Consider the following 16533-nt stretch of genomic DNA (forward strand, 5'->3'; position numbering starts at 1 on the left):
CCCACTCCAATATTCTTGCCTGGAAAATCTCAAGGACAGAGGAGTTTGGAGGGCTAAAGTCCATAGGGTTGCAAAGAGTCAGACATAACTGAGTACCTGTGCATATACATACACATACACAAACACACACAGACACACACACAGTCCACAGGGTTACAAATAGTCAGACATAGCTGAGCACCTGTGCATACATACACACACACACACACACACACACACAATGTTCTCCATGGTGGAAGGAGCAAGGGAGCTCTCTGAGGTCTCTTTCATAAGAGAACTTAATCCCAATACAAAGCCACCACTCTCATTACCTAATTACCTCCCAAAGGCCCAACCTCCTAATACCATCACCGTGGACAACAGGTTTCAATGAATTTGGGGGCGGGGCAGGGAACATAAACATTCAGTTCACAGAACACGGTTTAAGAGTATGTTTTGTTTTTTAAGAAACTACTAAACTCTCTTTGAAAGTAGCTGTACTTTTTTGCACTCCCACCAGCAGAAGATGAGAGTTCCTTCTTACCATATTTAAATATAAGTAGATATCTGAGGATAAAAACCAAATATGAATACCAACAAAAGGAAAAAAGAACAGCAACTCTACAAAGAGAAGAAAAGCTTAGAGAAAAAATCCTTATCACAAAAATCCTCAGAGATAAAACACTGCAATCATGAAAGAACAAAAAAAGATACATATCATAAAAAAGGAACATTCAACAGCCAAAAAGGAGCTTTTGGAAAGTAAAAGTATGACAGCAGAAATCAAATTTTCAGAAGAGCTGCAAGCCAAAGTTGAGGAAATCTCCAAGAAAGTAGAGCATAAACCCATAAAGAGATAAAGAGTAGAAGAGGTAAAATGGGAAAGCTAGAGAAAATCAGGTATCAGCCCAGAAAAGCCAATATTCAAATCTAGGTGTTTCAGAAAGAGAGAACAGAGAAGGCAGAGGAAAGGAAATATTCAACAAAATATATAACAAGTTTCACTGCTGAGAAAATGAGTTTTTAGATTGAAGGCTCTTCTTGTGCTCAGTCAATAAGACATAGACTCACACCGAGTAACATCACTGTGAAATATCATAACCCTAGGCATAATAAGAAGATACAAACTTTTAGAAATTTGAGGGAAAAATTAAAAACGGATGGAAGGACAAGACAGGAAGAAGGAAAGGAGGGCAGGTGAACAAAAAGCTCACATACAATTTCTAGACTCCTCACAAACACCAGAAGCATGAAAGCTAGAGGCTCACAGACTAAGCCTACAAAATTAATGATTTCTAAAATACAGTACCCAGTCAAACTACCAATCAGGCAGGATACAAAAAATACATTTTAGACCTGCAAGGCCTTTAGAAACGTAATCTCCTTGGCATCATTTCTCATAGAAGTACTGGAGGATGTGCTCCACCCAAACAAGGGCATAAACCAAGAAATAAGGTAAAGGACAGGAAATAAGAAAGCAAGCATCATGGGAAGCAAAAGGAACCGAGCACATGGTAAAGGGAGACAGATCCCAGGATGACACCTGCGCTGAGAGCATAGCGGTGATAATCCACACTGGAGGTCATATGCCTCAAAAAAGAGACTCCTTCGGTAAGATTAACCTGGTGACCTATCTTAAGTGTCAGAAGATCTTGAGAGATTTAGACTCTGAAGCTGTGAAGGATTTGGAGAATTTGTGATAAATACATGGAATCTTAATCAAACCCCCAAAAAGCAATTAATTCCATGGAAATTGAAATTTGTGCAAGAAAAAAAATTAATCAAGTCCACATACAGATCTCAAATATATCTTGCTTGGCTTACCCCGCAGTTGCTTTTGAAATTAAAGGTAAACACTTAAAAACCAAGAGATTGCACATACAGTTCCATAATCCCACATTCTTTTTTGGAAAAACTGGAAGATCTCGGCAAATGGTGCCCTACATTTCCGCAGACCTAGGCTGAGAGGCCTCCCCAGCGAGTCACAGCCCAGCCCACTCCTAGACAGTCTACAGCCAGGGCTTCTTTATAGAGACATAGAGGCCGGTGGGGAAGGCGCGGCGGTGGGCCGCGGGGGCCGATTGACTACAAAAGGTCGCCTCCTATACGCCTTATGAAAGCTAGGTACTAACCAGAGGCTGGCGCTCAAGCCCCCCAGCCTCCGTTTCTGGACACTTTTCTGTTTTTTATCCCTTCCATTTTTTCCTAAATCGCTCAACACATCTAATTCACTTCCCACCATCTGCTGCTGCTGCTGCTGCTGCTGCTAAATCGCTTCAGTCGTGTCCGACTCTGTGCGACCCCATAGACAGCAGCCCACCAGGCTGCCCCGTCCCTGGGATTCTCCAGGCAAGAACACTGGAGTGGGTTGCCATTTCCTTCTCCAATGCATGAAAGTGAAAAGTGAAAGTGAAGTCGCTCAGTCATGTCCGACTCTTCGCGACCCCATGGACTGCAGCCCACCAGGCTCCTCCGTCCATGGGATTTTCTAAGCAAAAGTACTGGAGTGAGGTGCCATTGCCTTCTCCGTCCCACCACCTAGTTCCCGATCTCAGCAAAGATGGCACCCGGCCGGAAATAGGAACCGGCAATGACTTCCAGCCGGGCGGCAGGCGGCGAGCCTCGCTTCCTGCGGCGCTCCAAGTGACGTAAACGAGCGCGCCGCGCAGCGTGGACCGAGGTCTGTACTGGGGCGCATGGAGGTCAGCGGCGGAGCTCGCGGTAGCGGCGGCGGTGGTGGCGCCGTACGTATCAGGACCAGGGGAGAAAGGGGGTCCTGAAAACCTGGGGTCATGGCTGGGAGAGGAGACCTGGAGGGCGCACTGGGACGCAGTGGATCGGGGTGGGTGGCAGGGGCCGGGGCTGGTTTAAAGCACTGCCCGCTCGTGCGCACGCGCCCCTTTTCTGAGGTCCCGCCTGACAGCCTACGATCCCCGTGCTGACCCTCGGCGCGGTCGCTGCGTGCTCTTTGTAAAGGTAATTCTCTTTTCTGCGTATGAGGGCCGAACTTCCGGGTTGGTGTTAAGGATCCTTAGGTCCATTTGAGTTGAACTCGTTTCCTCACTAGCTCGTAGGACTGTCTTTAGTAGGGATCGTTTCCAGTGCTTCCCCGCTGCTGGGGCTTTGTGGATGTATGTGGATGTTGCCCTTGGGCCAATATTTCTCCTCACTGAGCCTCTCGTTTTGTGTACAGTGAGTCTAAACCTTTTACAGCTGCAACAATCAGCTCATGTTAAAATGTTCCGGACCAAGTTCTGGGAAATCTAAGGTCAAACACGCTCTCTGCTTTGGCAGAAGGGAGCCCGGGTTAACCTTTTATCGTGTGCAGGTGGTCTGCCTTCCCTAGGTCGTTTAATCACGCTAGTGCGCGAGACAGAGTTGTTAAAAAGCAGTAGCATTGGGCATGTAACATTTTGGGAGGAGGTAATGTTTTATCTGAGTGAGGAAAGATGGAGGGTGATTTCCTGAGCCCTATGATGGCGGGTAAAAAAAAATGAGCCAGCAGGCCTTCCCCTGCCCTGCCCTGCCCAGGTGTAATGAAAGTGCAAGGCCTTTGAGAAGGCCTGGAGAATGAGGGAGTGTGCTCCAGGGAGGAAGAAAAGGTACAACTGGGAAGATAATTCTGCACCATGTTGTGAACTGCTTTTTATGATTGGTTCAGGGATTTTGCTCTCAGAAGGGGTGTATGTGTGTTTAGTAGGTTAGTGATGTAATAGTGCGAGTTGGTTTGGGAAGGCTCACTCACATATCTATAAAGTTATTAAAAATACATCCACAGAAGCTGTGGGATGTATATATGGATTCTATATCCAGGGTTTTCTAGGAGTAGTCTAATTTAAAATATTCTGTCTCATTTTCTCTGTAAGCCAATAATTTTTTAATCCTGGGTACTTTTAAAACTTGAAAGGGAGTTGGGGGGAGTGGGTGGAATGCTATTCAAACCCTGCTTGCAGAAACTCCTACTCAAGAGGTCTTGGACCAGGCCTGGGGTTCTGAAGTGTTGAACCATTCCTAGGTAATTCCACAACCAGGACTAGAAGCCCTCCAGCCCAGACTGTAATGCTCCTGAGTTTCAGTATTGGGTTACATTCTGTACTGAACAAAAGCCCTCTGAGATTTTTGCTTCAGAACATGCCTGTGCCTGTGGGTGGTCAGTCAGAAAGCAGGAGTTTGGGCTGCCCTATGGAGAATGTGGCTGTGGCTCCCTTGGTTTGTCAGGTTCTTCTGTTGTGTTTGTGAACCAGGAACTGCCCCTGCACCACCCCTTTCTCTCTCCTTTTTCTCTTCAGGGCTTTGGAGTCACTTGCTAGGAGGCTCCCCTCCCTGCCGCCCAGGCCACCATGGCCGCTCGGCTGGTGAGGCGATGCACGTGCCTCCTAAGGGAGGCCACCCGCCTGGCCCCTGCTGTGTCCCCCGTCGGCCAGCTGAGACTCCCCCAGGGAACCCAGAAACCGCTGACTTCCTCAGCTACCTCGCCCAGCTCGCGCCTCCCAGGTCTCTTGTCAGAGCTTGTGGAGAAGGAACAGGTGTTTACTCCCTATACTGGGCGCCAGGAGGTGGAGCAGCTCATCGAGAAGGCCACCCAGCCTGAGGAGCTCCTGGAGCTTCTGGGCAGTGGTCACTGTCTGCAGCAGAACCACGCCGCCCTCGCGCTTATCCAGCTTTCTCGCCTGCTCTCTGAGAAGCCAAAAGACAAAGCCACCCTCATACAGGATGCTCGCTTTTGGCAACTTCTCCATCTTGTCAACAGCCAGGTGGGTTCTGGAGCCTTTTTTGCAGGTTCAGCAAGCAGAACGTAGCAGAGGCCACGGAATCCAAAGGATCCAGTCACTTTCCCAGCATAGACAGAAACTGCTGTGTGCTTCGTCCATCCGCATCCTGTGCTATTTTTTCATTTTATAGATTCCAGAATACTGTAATGTGCTTTCACTTCTGTTAATCCTCCTGACAGCTCTGTTAGGTGCATATTGCTGTCCTCATCTTACAGGCAGCCCAGACACAGTAAATACAAACAAAAGGATTGAGCCTGGTTTTTGTCAGTGCATCGGGGGCCTCCCCCTCACCGTGCAGTCTTGACTGATGTGGCCCCTCCTCTGTGTCTGGCTGACAGGGGACACACTCTTGAAACTGGAGGAGATGAAGGGTGACTAGGAGAATCTCAGAAACTTGAACTGACCATGGGTGTTATCCCAGCCAGTCAGATCCTTAGAGGAGGAACATGGAGAGAAGGGACTTGTGTGTGGCAGGGGTGGGTGCAGGAAGAACTCAACCCAGTTCCTGTTCAGTGTGAAGGACTCCATGCAGACTTCAGGCACCCTGGGGTCTGCTGGAACCGAAGGGCCTGTGACACAGAAAAGAGGTAAAGACCCTCACCCTGGCTGCTCTGGAAAGGCGAGCCCATGTCTGCTTGTCAGGGATGACGAGGAGACTCACAGCTCAAGGGAGGGGTCGAGTTAAATGAGTTTTTTCAGCTGCAGGTTATGAGAGTATAGTAGATGTAGAAATAGAGTAATATTGGAAACAGTTCACAGATAGTAAGAGAAGTATTGTTTTATGGAAGTTTTTGTCTTCAGTTGAAAGACACATCTGTACTGTGAGCCCGTGTGTCATGGTACAGATTTTTTTCTTACTGAGAATATAGCTCATATAAATTATCTTAATTAGATCTCTTCTTGTTCTAAGACTATCATTCTATTCATTATTTATTAAACCTTTTACCCAAAAGCTTTAGAGACAGACTAAACATATTGTAGCAAAATTACAAGCCAATAATGAACCAGGATTTAGAAATATAAACTGATCAAGCTTTCTTTTAAAGAGCCCTACTGTCTGGGAATTCTGCAGAAACAGCAGAAGTCACTGAAGGCTCATGTGATGCTGAGATCAAACTCATACTTTTCTTTTTTTCCCCCGCACCTTGGCTTGTGGGATTGTTGATCCCCCACCAGGGATTGGACCCAGGACCCAGGCAGTAAAAGCTTGGAGTCCTAACCACTGTCCTGCCGGGGAATCCCCCATACTTTTCTCCTTCTGCCCAGCCCTTCACACCACTGCTTTTCTGTTTGCCCCTCACCTCGTGTGTATGATTTCAGTTCCCTTTCTTGGCAGTGCAGCCCCATTTCACAGAAGAGTCCGGAGACTTAAAGAGTTAACAGAGTTAACAGCAGTTAAGAGTTAATAGAGTTAAGGCAGAGTTAACAGCCTTAGCATAGCAGACAGCAGAGCCATTCTCATTTAACACGTACTGCCTTCCCTGAGGGTCAGGATCAATAAGGTCCCAGGTGTGACTTTGCCTGTGTGTCTCTCCTGCCCCGCCCCACCCCCCACCTAGATAACTGTAGTCTGGCATGGGACCCTCGTGAAGCTGCTCCGGAGCCTCTACACACTGGGGCTCCCCGCCACCTCCAAGGACCTGCAGTCAGTGGAGCAGGAGGTCCGCTGGCGCATGCGCAGGCTCAAGTACAAGCATCTGGCCTTCCTGGCCGAGTCCAGCGCCACCTACATGCAGGAGCAGGGCTCCCGGGAGCTGCTGGCTGAGCTGCTTGTGCACCTCGAGCGGCGCTGGGCAGAAATTGAAGACAGACGCACAGTGGTGGCCATGATGATGAAAACTGGGCACCTCTCAGAGTCTCTGATGAACCGCCTGGAGGACAAGGTACTAAGGGACAAGAGCCTTGTGGCTTCTGTCCATAGTCTGGGGCATGGCACTGGCAGGACTAGCACTTCAGGTGGCTGTAGGCAGCACTTTGTGCCCACTGGTTCCTTCAAGGATCCAGGGGGTTGCAGAGCCTGAACAAAATTGGAGTTCCTCCAAAATTGCATCTTGCACATGACCTGGAAACAGCACGGCCAGCAGCTCCTGAAGTGTGGCCTCAGCCGCCCCACTGGCTCAGCTTTAGTTAGTGCTTCCTAGAGACATCACGCCTGCCGCCCCCTGCTCTACCCCTGCCTCAGCCCCGCAGTCAAGTCAAATTCAGCCCTGTTCCCGTGGTAGCAGGGGCTGGCCCGGATGACTGCCACAGCAAACTCCGCAGCTCATGGGCCCTGGGTCCCCTGCCCTGGGACCTGGGGATAAGTTTGGCTTCGGACACGGTATGCCCGGTCTGGGGACTCCTGGGGTGGGAGCAGAGGCAGGCCCTGCCCAGATGGGACCTATGTTTAGTAAGCTCAGGCCTAGTTGCTGTCTCGCAGGGCCTGCAGTGCATGGGACCCCTGGCCCTCGGGCCATCAAGCTGACCCCTGCCGGCTGTGGTTGACAGTGCCTGGAGCTGGTGGAGCAGTTTGGCCCTGAGGAGCTGCGGAAGGTGCTGGTGACGTTAGCAGCTCAGAACCGGAGATCAGTGCCCTTGCTGCGGGCCATCTCTTACCACCTGGTCCAGAAGCCCTTCCCCCTGACTAAAAGCATCCTCCTGGACCTGGCCTATGCCTATGGTGAGCCCTGTGCACAGGGAGTGAGGCTGGGAGGGGGAGGGTTCTGGCTGCAGCTGTGTCAAATTCAGTGCCTACCTCACCCATGGCAGGCACTGGCCCAAAAGGCTGCTACAGAAACACTGTGACTCATGGGCCCTGATCCTCTGTGCTAGGCCTCAGGGATAAATTTGGTTACAGACACCAAGCTCTTACTCCTTAAGACCGGGATGGGTGGTGGGGTGGGCCTGAGGGCGGCCTGCCACTTCTCACCAGTTAAATCTCAGGCTCTGTTCCCAAGGCAAACTCGGCTTCCACCAGACCCAGGTATTCCAGCGCCTGGCAGCCGATTTGCTGCCCCACACGCCAAGCATGACATCCAGCGAGGTAGCCCGCTGCACCAAGTCCTTCGCCTTCCTTAAGTGGCTCAACCTGCCCCTGTTTGAGGCCTTTGTCCAGGTGAGTGGGGCGCAGGCATGAGGCCTGGGTTCTGAGGGCCCTCTTTGCCTGACCCCCTGCTTAGGCACACTCCGTGGGCATTTCAGACGGGAGGCCCGGCCAGTCTAGAACACTTTCTAGTGGCAGATAATGGAGTCCTTACTCCAGTTTCTTTGGAGAGAAGCAGTATGACTCAGTTGTGAAAGAAAGCATAGTTGAAACCCTTTCGTTCTCTCACCAAACTTTGTAGGTGACAGACTGTGTGTGTCTTTGGGTGACTGTGCAGGGAGCAGTACAGGGAGCTAGGCCTAGAATCCACTCAAAACTCCCTAAACTTCCAAGAGCTGCAAAATGGGAGTTGTGAAGAAAGAGGATGTTTGCATTGAGGTTTAGGTGCAGCAGGTTGCAGCTGTGTCTATAGGCTGAAGAGTATCTGAAGCTGTTGTCAGGGGCCTTTTCTGTGTGTATGATTGCCTCAGGGAGGACAGGGGCTAGCCCTCTGCCCATCGCCCTGTGTAAATTAACCCCTTTGGGCTGGGAGCTCATGGGTTCTGGGGGAGGGCCAGGTCTGTGTACCACCGAGCCCCTCTCATCCTGCCTTTCTGTCCTCCCTGATCGGCCTAGCATGTCCTGGACAGAGCCCAGAGCATCACTCTGCCACACCTGTGCAACATGCTCCTGGCTTTCGCCCGTGTGAACTTCCGCCCAGAACGGGAGGATCCATTCTTCAGCCTGGTACAGTCTTCACACCCTCCACTGCTATGCTTGGAAGAGCTTGGGACTGAGAAGGAGGGAGGGAAGAGACCGGATTTGTACTGAGGAGCCCTAGGTGGGGAGGCAGAAATGAAGAAAGCCTGGTGGGAGTGTGGAAGGAGCCGGCTGGAGCCGTACATCCCAGGGGTTTTCTGGGGACAGGCGAGAGCCAGCATGGCAGCCAAGGACCAGGAAGGCATCCAGTGGCTCACTGGCAGTGGGGCTGGAGGACCCCTGTTCTTACTTCCTATGTGTGTGTGAGTCCCTCAGTCACATCCAGCTCTTTGTGACCCCATAGACTGTAGCCCACAAGGCTCCTCTGTCCATGAAATTCTCCAGGCAAGAATACTAGAATGGGTTACCATGCCCTTCTCAAGGGAATCTTCCCGACCCAGGGATCAAACCTGGATCCTCCCACATTGTGATCAGATTTACTGTTTGAGCCACCAGGGAAGCTTTGAGCTATCTTACTTCCTGGTGTTCCCTTAATGCCCTGTTGGGACTCAGAGACTCAATCCAGTTGCCAGGGTGAGAGCCTCCTATGAGTGAACTGGATATGACCCCGGGTCCCCACAGTGGTGTTCCCCCAGCCGGCCAGCTGCTTCCCTTTTCATAATCTCCAGCTCTTGGGGCCAGAAACACCTCCCCTGTGCTGGTGGCACGGTTTTGTGCATAGGTTCTTGCTAGTGGGTGGGAGGAGGGGGCAGTAGGGGTAGCCCAACTGCCTAAGGGAAGAGGAGGGTTTCTGGTACCTGCCACCAAGGGTCCCCCAAACCTGACCAAGGGTGCCTCGGCCAAGGTTACTCGCCTCACCCCCTTGGGCCTTAGCACGTCCAGGTCATAGGGCCGCTCCAGCTGCTGCCCGCCCAGGGATGCTTGCGGCCAGTGAGCAGAACCTGCTTTCCCCACCCCGCACTGTTCTCGCCCAGGTGCATGAGAAGCTGGGGTCAGAGCTGGTGGGCCTGGAGCCAGCCCTGCAGGTGGACGTGGTGTGGGCCCTGTGTGTGCTGCAGCAGGTGCGGGAGGCCGAGCTACAGGCTGTGCTCCGCCCTGAATTTCACACCCAGTTTCTAGGTGAGCGGTGGGGGGGGCATCCCTCCCTCTCCTGAGTGATGGCGAGCCCGCCGCGCGTGCCCCCTTCCCCACCTCAACCAGGGACCACTGCAGTTGGGATGGCTGCCTGGTTGTCAGCCTTGGGCTCCGCTCAGCACTGGGGAGATGGGGCAGGCCAGGGCGCACCCAGCATCTGCTCCTTCTCTGTCCACTCCTAGTGGGTGACCGGCAGACCCTCTTTCTGCTGCTCCTGACCCAGAGTCCAGGGTGAGACTTGGGTGTGGGGGAGGGTGTCGCCGACTCTCCCACCTGGCCCCTGTGTCCCTCCATCCTGGTCCTCCTGAGCCTCTTTCCTCACTCCATCATCTCCCCTTAGGTGGCAAGTCCCCAAAGGATCAAAGCACCTTCCAGAAGCTGTTGCATATCAATGCCACTGCCCAGCTGGAGCACCCTGAGTACACGGGACCCCTTCTGCCTACCTCAGCCTTGGTCCCCAGCCCCTCGGCCCTTGAACAGAAGATGACCCCGTTGCAGAAGGAGCTGCAGGAGACGTTGAAGGGACTGCTGGGGAGTGCCGACAAGGGCAGCTTCATGGTGGCCACGCAGTATGGCTGGGTTCTGGGTGAGGACCCATCGTCCCCTTCCCTCCCCACAGTCCCATCTGGTCATCCATCGTAAGGGCAGGGGCTGTGAGCCCCGTTGATCTCTGAGGGATAGTCCCCACCACATTTTCATTCTTTGCCCTCCTCAGATGCTGAGGTACTGCTCGACACTGAGAGCCAACTCCTGCCCTTGAGGGACTTTGTGGCACCCCATCTCGCGCCCCCCTCTGGCAGCCAGCCACTCCCCCCTGGAGCCAAGAGGTAGGTGGCCACACCACCCTTGGGGGCCGTGTGCATTTGGTTCTGGAATTCCCTCTTCCCTCCGAGGGCCTGAGGGAGCTGTCACCATCCACAGCACCCCGTCTGCCCCTCCAGGCTAGCCTTCCTTCGCTGGGAGTTCCCCAACTTCAACAGCCGAAGCAAAGACCTGCTGGGGCGCTTCGTGCTGGCCCGGCGCCACCTGCTGGCCGCTGGCTTCCTGCTGGTCGACGTGAGTATCTGCTAGTCCCAGCTGGCTGATGGGAGCCAGTGTCGGACCCCGGCTCTTGAGGTCGCCCATGTTGGGGTTCCCCCTTCACACATGAGAAAATAGGAACTTAGAAGGGTGTTAGATTTCTCCCAACGTCACACAGCTTTTAAGTATCTGATGCTGTTTGCATCTCCACAGCCAGGGTTTCTGAGAGGAAGAGGTAAGACAAACCGGGTGCCCAGGGCCTCGTGCTGGCCTGTGCCTCATGCGGGGCTCTGTGCTGAGGGCCAGCCCCAGGCCTGGTCCCAGGTTCTCACCGTGGAGACATCTGCACCAGAGAGCAGGCTGTCCTGTATGGGGCCAGAAAATACACAAGTGACTCGATTTTGAGTGTTTTATTTTGCTTTTGATACAGCTTTTAAAATCTTGAAGCCGCCCTTGGTCCCGTTTATTCATGGGCCTTTGCAGCTCTGAGCATGGACCAAGTGGGGGTCTCTTTCCCACCCATTGTGCTCCAGCTCTATAGGTGTCTTCCTTCAGGATTTGGGGGCCAGGGATGTGATGTGCCGGGCGGGGGGCATGACGGGGGTCTGCACCTGCCCTGACTCATTTCCACTGCCTCCTCCAGGTCCCATACTATGAGTGGATGGAACTCAAGTCTGAATGGCAGAAGAGCGCCTATCTCAAGGACAAGATGCGCAAAGCAGTGGCAGAGGAGCTGGCCAAATGACCTGTCCCATAGCAAGGACTGTGTGCACAGGGGGCCAGACTTCTCCAGAGGCCTAGCCATGGGCACTGGGTGGGCAAGATGTGGCATGTTCCAGGACAGACCTCAGTGCAGGACCTTGGCCTTGGAAGTGGGGAAGTGGGCTGGTGGCCAACATCTCTGAGTAGCAGGTCATTCTCTCATGAGTAATAAATTCTTAATCAACTGCCTGACTATCCCGGCTTTTCTGCCACCCACAGAGGATCCTTCTCATATACATTCGTGCACGGCTGGCCTGTTGCTCAGAAGCCCGCAGTTAGCCCCCATACGGGCTGAGTCCTGGAGTTCTGAACTCAGTCAGCGTGTGAGGACCTTCCCAGGGGAGGCCAGTTGGGTTTTCAGTGCGTGGCATCCTGGGAGGTCCCTCCCATCCATTGGTCTTGGGTGAGTGGGGCGCCCTGATGGCCGGTGCTGCCATGTGGTATAAGTGCCAGTCCCTCAGGAGGCGCTGGCTCTGAGAAGAAGAAAGGAGTGTACTTGACTGACACTGCAGGGCCAGAAGAGACCCCTTGCTGTCCTTACATCTGGACCAGAATGCCATGGTGGTGTGCTGCCGCTGTGGTAACCATCTGCCTGAGGATCCCAGAGCCCCCTTCACCACATCAGCAGCAGAGCCACCAGGACTTACCCGGCAGTGTAGGGGTTAGGACTCCTTGCTTCCACTGCTGGGGGCCTAGGTTCAGTCCCTGGTTAGGGAACTAAGATCCCACAAGCCAAGTACCAAGGCCAAAGAAAGGCTTTCTAGCTTCTAGTCAGGAGACTAGAAGAAGAACAAGAGACTTTGTTATGGAGCTGAGCAGTAAAGGGCCATCTGGCTTCTCTGGGCCCCCCTCTGAACTGATCCCCACTCCCTCCAAAGTGGTTCCTCAGAATGCGAGTCACACAAGCTTTGGGTTAGAGGAGGAGCTGTAGAGCAGCAGCTCAGAGGATGTGGGTGCTTGGCACTCGGCACAGGCTGGCTGAGGTTCTTGGCCCAGAGAACAAAACAGCCAAGATGGCTTTTTGAAGCCGGTGACTCAGAGCCCAGACAAGGTGAGGGAGTGGGGGAGAGTGTGCCAAAGTGAAGGGCCAGCATGGACAAGCATCAGGGGTGCTAAGCCAGGTTCGGGGGCCTCTGGGAGCACCCACAAAGGAAAGCTCGTGCTCACCATTCAGGATCTGTGGCTTGTAGTTGAGATACTTTGACAGATTCCCCCCACAGCTGAAAGAAGCTACACAGTGTCCCCTGTGCCCCCTATCAGTTGCCTCAAATGTGATGGGCACGTGTCACACCAGGATACTGACTAGACAAGAACAAGAGCCCATGCGCAGGACACTTGAGTCACCATCGAACACCTCATGTTGCCCTGTATGTTCATGCCTACCCCCTTGGCCTTGAGCCAACCGGCAGCTACCAACACGTCCTCCATTTCTATTTTGTTACTTGGAGAATGTTCCATACAGGAATGATGCAGTATATGAAGCTTGGAAATTGGGTTTCTTCACAGGCACAGGTCTCTGGAGTTTGATTCAGTAGGTCCTTATTGCTGTTAGACTGTGGTTCAGTCCCACGTGTGGGTGTTTGTGTAAACCCAAGTTTTCATTTCTCGGGGATAAGTGCCTGTGAGTACAGCTGCTGGGTCATATGGGATTTATATGCTGTTTGAGAAACTGCCACCAGGTTTCCCAAAGGTGCTATGCCGTGTTACATTCCCACCAGCAGTGTGGGAAGCAGTGAAGTTCACATCCCAGCCAGCCTATGGTGTTCTCAAGGATTCCCAGAGCAGTTCTGTTGGGTGTGGAGTCATCTTTTCACTTGCATTTGCCTAAAGGCTAGGGATGTGGAACACTTAACCTGACTTCTAGTCATCTTGGTGGGTATGAGGTGGTATCTCACTGTGGCTTTGATTTTCATTTTTCCATGATGACTAATGGTGTCTTTTCATGTGCTTATGGCCTATTTACATGTAATTTTTAGCGGCATAACTGTTCAGACTTTGTCCAGTTTTTAACTAGTCTGTCTTACCGAGTTGTAAGAGTTCTTTATATATTTAGAAACAAACAAAAAATAGAAACAAGTCTCTTATCAGATAGAGGACTTGCAAATACTTTCTCCCATTTTGTGGACTATATTTCCACTTTCTTGATGGTGTCCTTGGAAACACAAAAAGTTCCAAATTTGGGTGAAAGAGATTGTCCAAAATTGATGTTAATTCTACTTTAAATGAGAATTAACTACTCATTTAAACATGAGTTTAAGCAAGCTTCAGGAGTTGGTGATGGACGGGGAAGTGTGGCGTGCTACAATCCATGGGGTTGCAAAGAGTCAGACATGACTGACTGAACTGAACTACTTTAAATACTTCATCGAACTCAAATAAAACTATCTGGGCCTGAAGATTTCTTGGGGGAAGCTTTTTTTAAGTTACAGATTCAGTTTCATGGTTTTAGGACTATTCGTGTTACCTATTTCATCTTGTTTGAATTTTTGGTAGATTTTAATTTTCAAGTAATTGTCCATTTCTTCAAAGTTGTTGAATTTATGAGCATTAAGTTGTTTGTAGCATTCCCTTAGTATCCTTGTAATGTCTTCAGGCTCAAGTGTTAGCCCTGTTATTAGTCAGCATTCTCCAGAGAAAGAACCAGCAGAATATGAGAGAGAAACATGAGAGATTTATTATAGGAATTGGCTCTGCAGTTACAGAGACCAAGGAGTTCCACAATTTGCTGTTCTCAAGGTGGAGAACCAGGAAAGCCATAGCCACTGGTATAAATTCAGTTCAAGTGCAAAGACCCAAGAATGGGGAGAGGTGGCAGGTGGGGCTGTGGTGTCACTGGTGTCAGCCCTGGAGGCCAAAGACTGGAGAACCAGGAGCTCCCATGTTCGAGGGTCAGAGGTGGATATCCCAGCTCAAGAGAGTGAATTCACACTTAGCCTTTTTGTTTTTCTCTGCCCCTACCCACCCTCCCCCCAGCAGCAGATTGGTTGATATCCACCCCGCACTGGTGAGACTGAATCTCTTCAGTCAGTCTACTGAGTCATGCTCATCTCCAGAGATGCCCTTGCACACACACCCAGAAACAGAATTTAATCCACTATCTGGGCATCCCTAAGCCCAGCCACGCTGACACATAAAAGTAACCATCATAGCCCCTGTGGCATACTGGTCATTTGTGTCGTCTCTATTTTTGTCCATCTTGCAATTTTACTCATTTCTCAAAGAACTATTATTTTTTTTGTTTCATTGATTTCTTCCGCTGTTTTCCTGTTTTCTGTTTCATTGATTTCTGCTCTTGGCTCTATTTCCTTCTTACTGCTGAGTATAGTTGATTTTGTCCTTTTCCTAGTTTCCTGAGGTAGGAACTTCGATGATTGATTTGAGTCTTTTCCTCTCTTCCAACGTGCTATAAATATCCCTCTCAGCATTTCTACCTGCAGACCACATAATTTAATGTTTTTATTTTCATTCACTTCAGTTCTGTGTTTCTTAACATTTTTCTTATTCTCATTGTAATTTTCCTTATTGTTGGGTTCGTCCCTGATTTTCCTGGTATGATGGGTGGTTTTTTTAAAAACACATACCCCAGAGAGGCTGTCATGTTCAAATTTTAGCAGGCAGTCAGCCTGTTTGGGTTCAGGCTGCAGTCCTGGGCTACATGGCCTGTGGTTCTCATGACTCACAGCACTGTGTTGGTCTCCTGCCACTGGGCTCTCTGCTGGTGCTCTTGAATGGATATGAGGCACTTCCTGCTCTGGACCATCCTGTGCCCTTGTGGGGGGTCGGGGTGGGGTGGGGAACCCAGCTTGCTGGGCTGAAAACCTGCTGTGGTGCAATTTCCTTTGCCAGTGCCCCCCACCCTCCAGAGACTCGGGTTGGAGGCAAGAGATGGAGAGGGGGTGCATGAGGTGGGGAGGAATGGCCCCTTATCAGGAAGCTTCCCCTTGATTTTCAGTATCAGTTCTGCCACACTCCCTAGAGTTGTCACAGGCTCCAGTTCATATGAGGGTGAATGCCTGGTCCTCCCAGTATGTAGTAGCTGATGGTGACAGGAAATGCCAGGCTTGGGTCCCCTTCTGTTGAGTAGGCTGCTCTGCTGTTCCTCCAATCCTGGGGTCCCTCCCCAGCTCACCTTTCTCTTTTTGTCTTAGTTCAGTTCTGGTGGCCTCTAATTTACCACATCTTTATAGGAGGAGCAGAGAGACAAACTTGTGTCATCCTGTCCAAACAGGAAGCTACTCAGGCACTGATGAAAGCCTTCTGTTTTCTGGAATGTCAGTGGTGTTGGCCAGGTGGTGGAGGTTGGCAGAACAGTGAAGACTTACGAAGGACTCAGCTAAGGCGATGAGAGAGAGGCCATAGGAAGAAGCAAGTTTTGTTGTTGTTGGCCATGACACAGCTTGTGAGATCTTAGTTCCCCCACAAGGGATTGAACCTGGGCCACAGCAGTGAAAGCACTGAGTCCTAATCACTGGGTCACTAGGGAATTCCCTGGAGGAGGCAACTTAGAAACTCTTAGGAGGTGAGGATGAAGATGGGTGTGGAGAAAAGGGACAAAGAAGAGGAGCTCCCCATCAGTGGATAGATGGACAGATTTCCAGCGACTGAGAGGGATGCAAGATGCAGGGCTTAGATTGGAACATGATGGGTCTGATGCCTGGTGTGTTGGGGAGATGCCCAGCAGGCAGCCCCTGGCTCCATGGGCTCCGGGGTAGAGCCAACAGAAGATTGAGGATAGAGGAGCCTCCCCTACAACAATGGCCGTTCTGATTGCCTACCCCCGCCCCCGTCTAGCTCTGGGATGGTGACAATGTTCAACTGTCTCCCAGAGCCTGGCACGGGGCGGATGCTCGGTGAATCTGAGTGCGGGAGGGCCTGTGTGGAAGCAAGCGCGCATCTCTGGAAAGCTCAGGGAGGGTTTGCAACCATGGGGGTGTGGCAGGGACGTCTGCTGAGAATGGAGGAAGGCAAGCTTCTCCATCTTCCTTCCATTGCCCAAGAGCTGAAGCATGGGACAGCACTGAGCTGCGGGGAACCCCGGGGACCAGTCAACCGGAGGCTCCGCTGGGGCTGCTTTCCCTGATGCGC

The 16533-nt window shown here is 51.5% G+C and overlaps 1 protein-coding gene and 2 non-coding genes across 4 annotated transcripts; all 3 read left to right on the forward strand.

Annotated features, from left to right (window-relative positions):
• Window positions 1-2585: 2585 nt before the first annotated feature.
• Window positions 2586-11633, forward strand: TBRG4 (transforming growth factor beta regulator 4). Of its 2 annotated transcripts, none has more exons than XM_055590663.1 (11): window positions 2586-2723; window positions 4269-4733; window positions 6311-6634; window positions 7239-7410; window positions 7688-7845; window positions 8449-8559; window positions 9507-9651; window positions 10007-10252; window positions 10382-10493; window positions 10608-10722; window positions 11330-11633. In XM_055590663.1, exons 2-11 carry the CDS (start codon window positions 4320-4322, stop codon window positions 11429-11431), a joined length of 1899 nt encoding a protein of 632 aa, XP_055446638.1. In that variant the 5' UTR covers window positions 2586-2723; window positions 4269-4319; the 3' UTR covers window positions 11432-11633. The 2 variants fall into 2 exon arrangements, with proteins under 2 accessions (XP_055446638.1, XP_055446639.1); XM_055590664.1 differs by lacking the exon at window positions 2586-2723 and adding an exon at window positions 2808-2955.
• Window positions 6937-7072, forward strand: LOC129659737 (small nucleolar RNA SNORA5). The gene has a single exon (XR_008718212.1). It is a non-coding gene; the product is annotated as a small nucleolar RNA SNORA5 (small nucleolar RNA).
• On the forward strand, window positions 7459-7593 carry LOC129659736 (small nucleolar RNA SNORA5). Its single transcript, XR_008718211.1, has one exon. It is a non-coding gene; the product is annotated as a small nucleolar RNA SNORA5 (small nucleolar RNA).
• Window positions 11634-16533: the final 4900 nt, after the last annotated feature.

This window comes from Bubalus kerabau, chromosome 8 (genome assembly GCF_029407905.1).
Source record: "Bubalus kerabau isolate K-KA32 ecotype Philippines breed swamp buffalo chromosome 8, PCC_UOA_SB_1v2, whole genome shotgun sequence".
In the NCBI taxonomy this organism is placed as follows: Eukaryota; Metazoa; Chordata; class Mammalia; order Artiodactyla; family Bovidae; genus Bubalus; species Bubalus kerabau.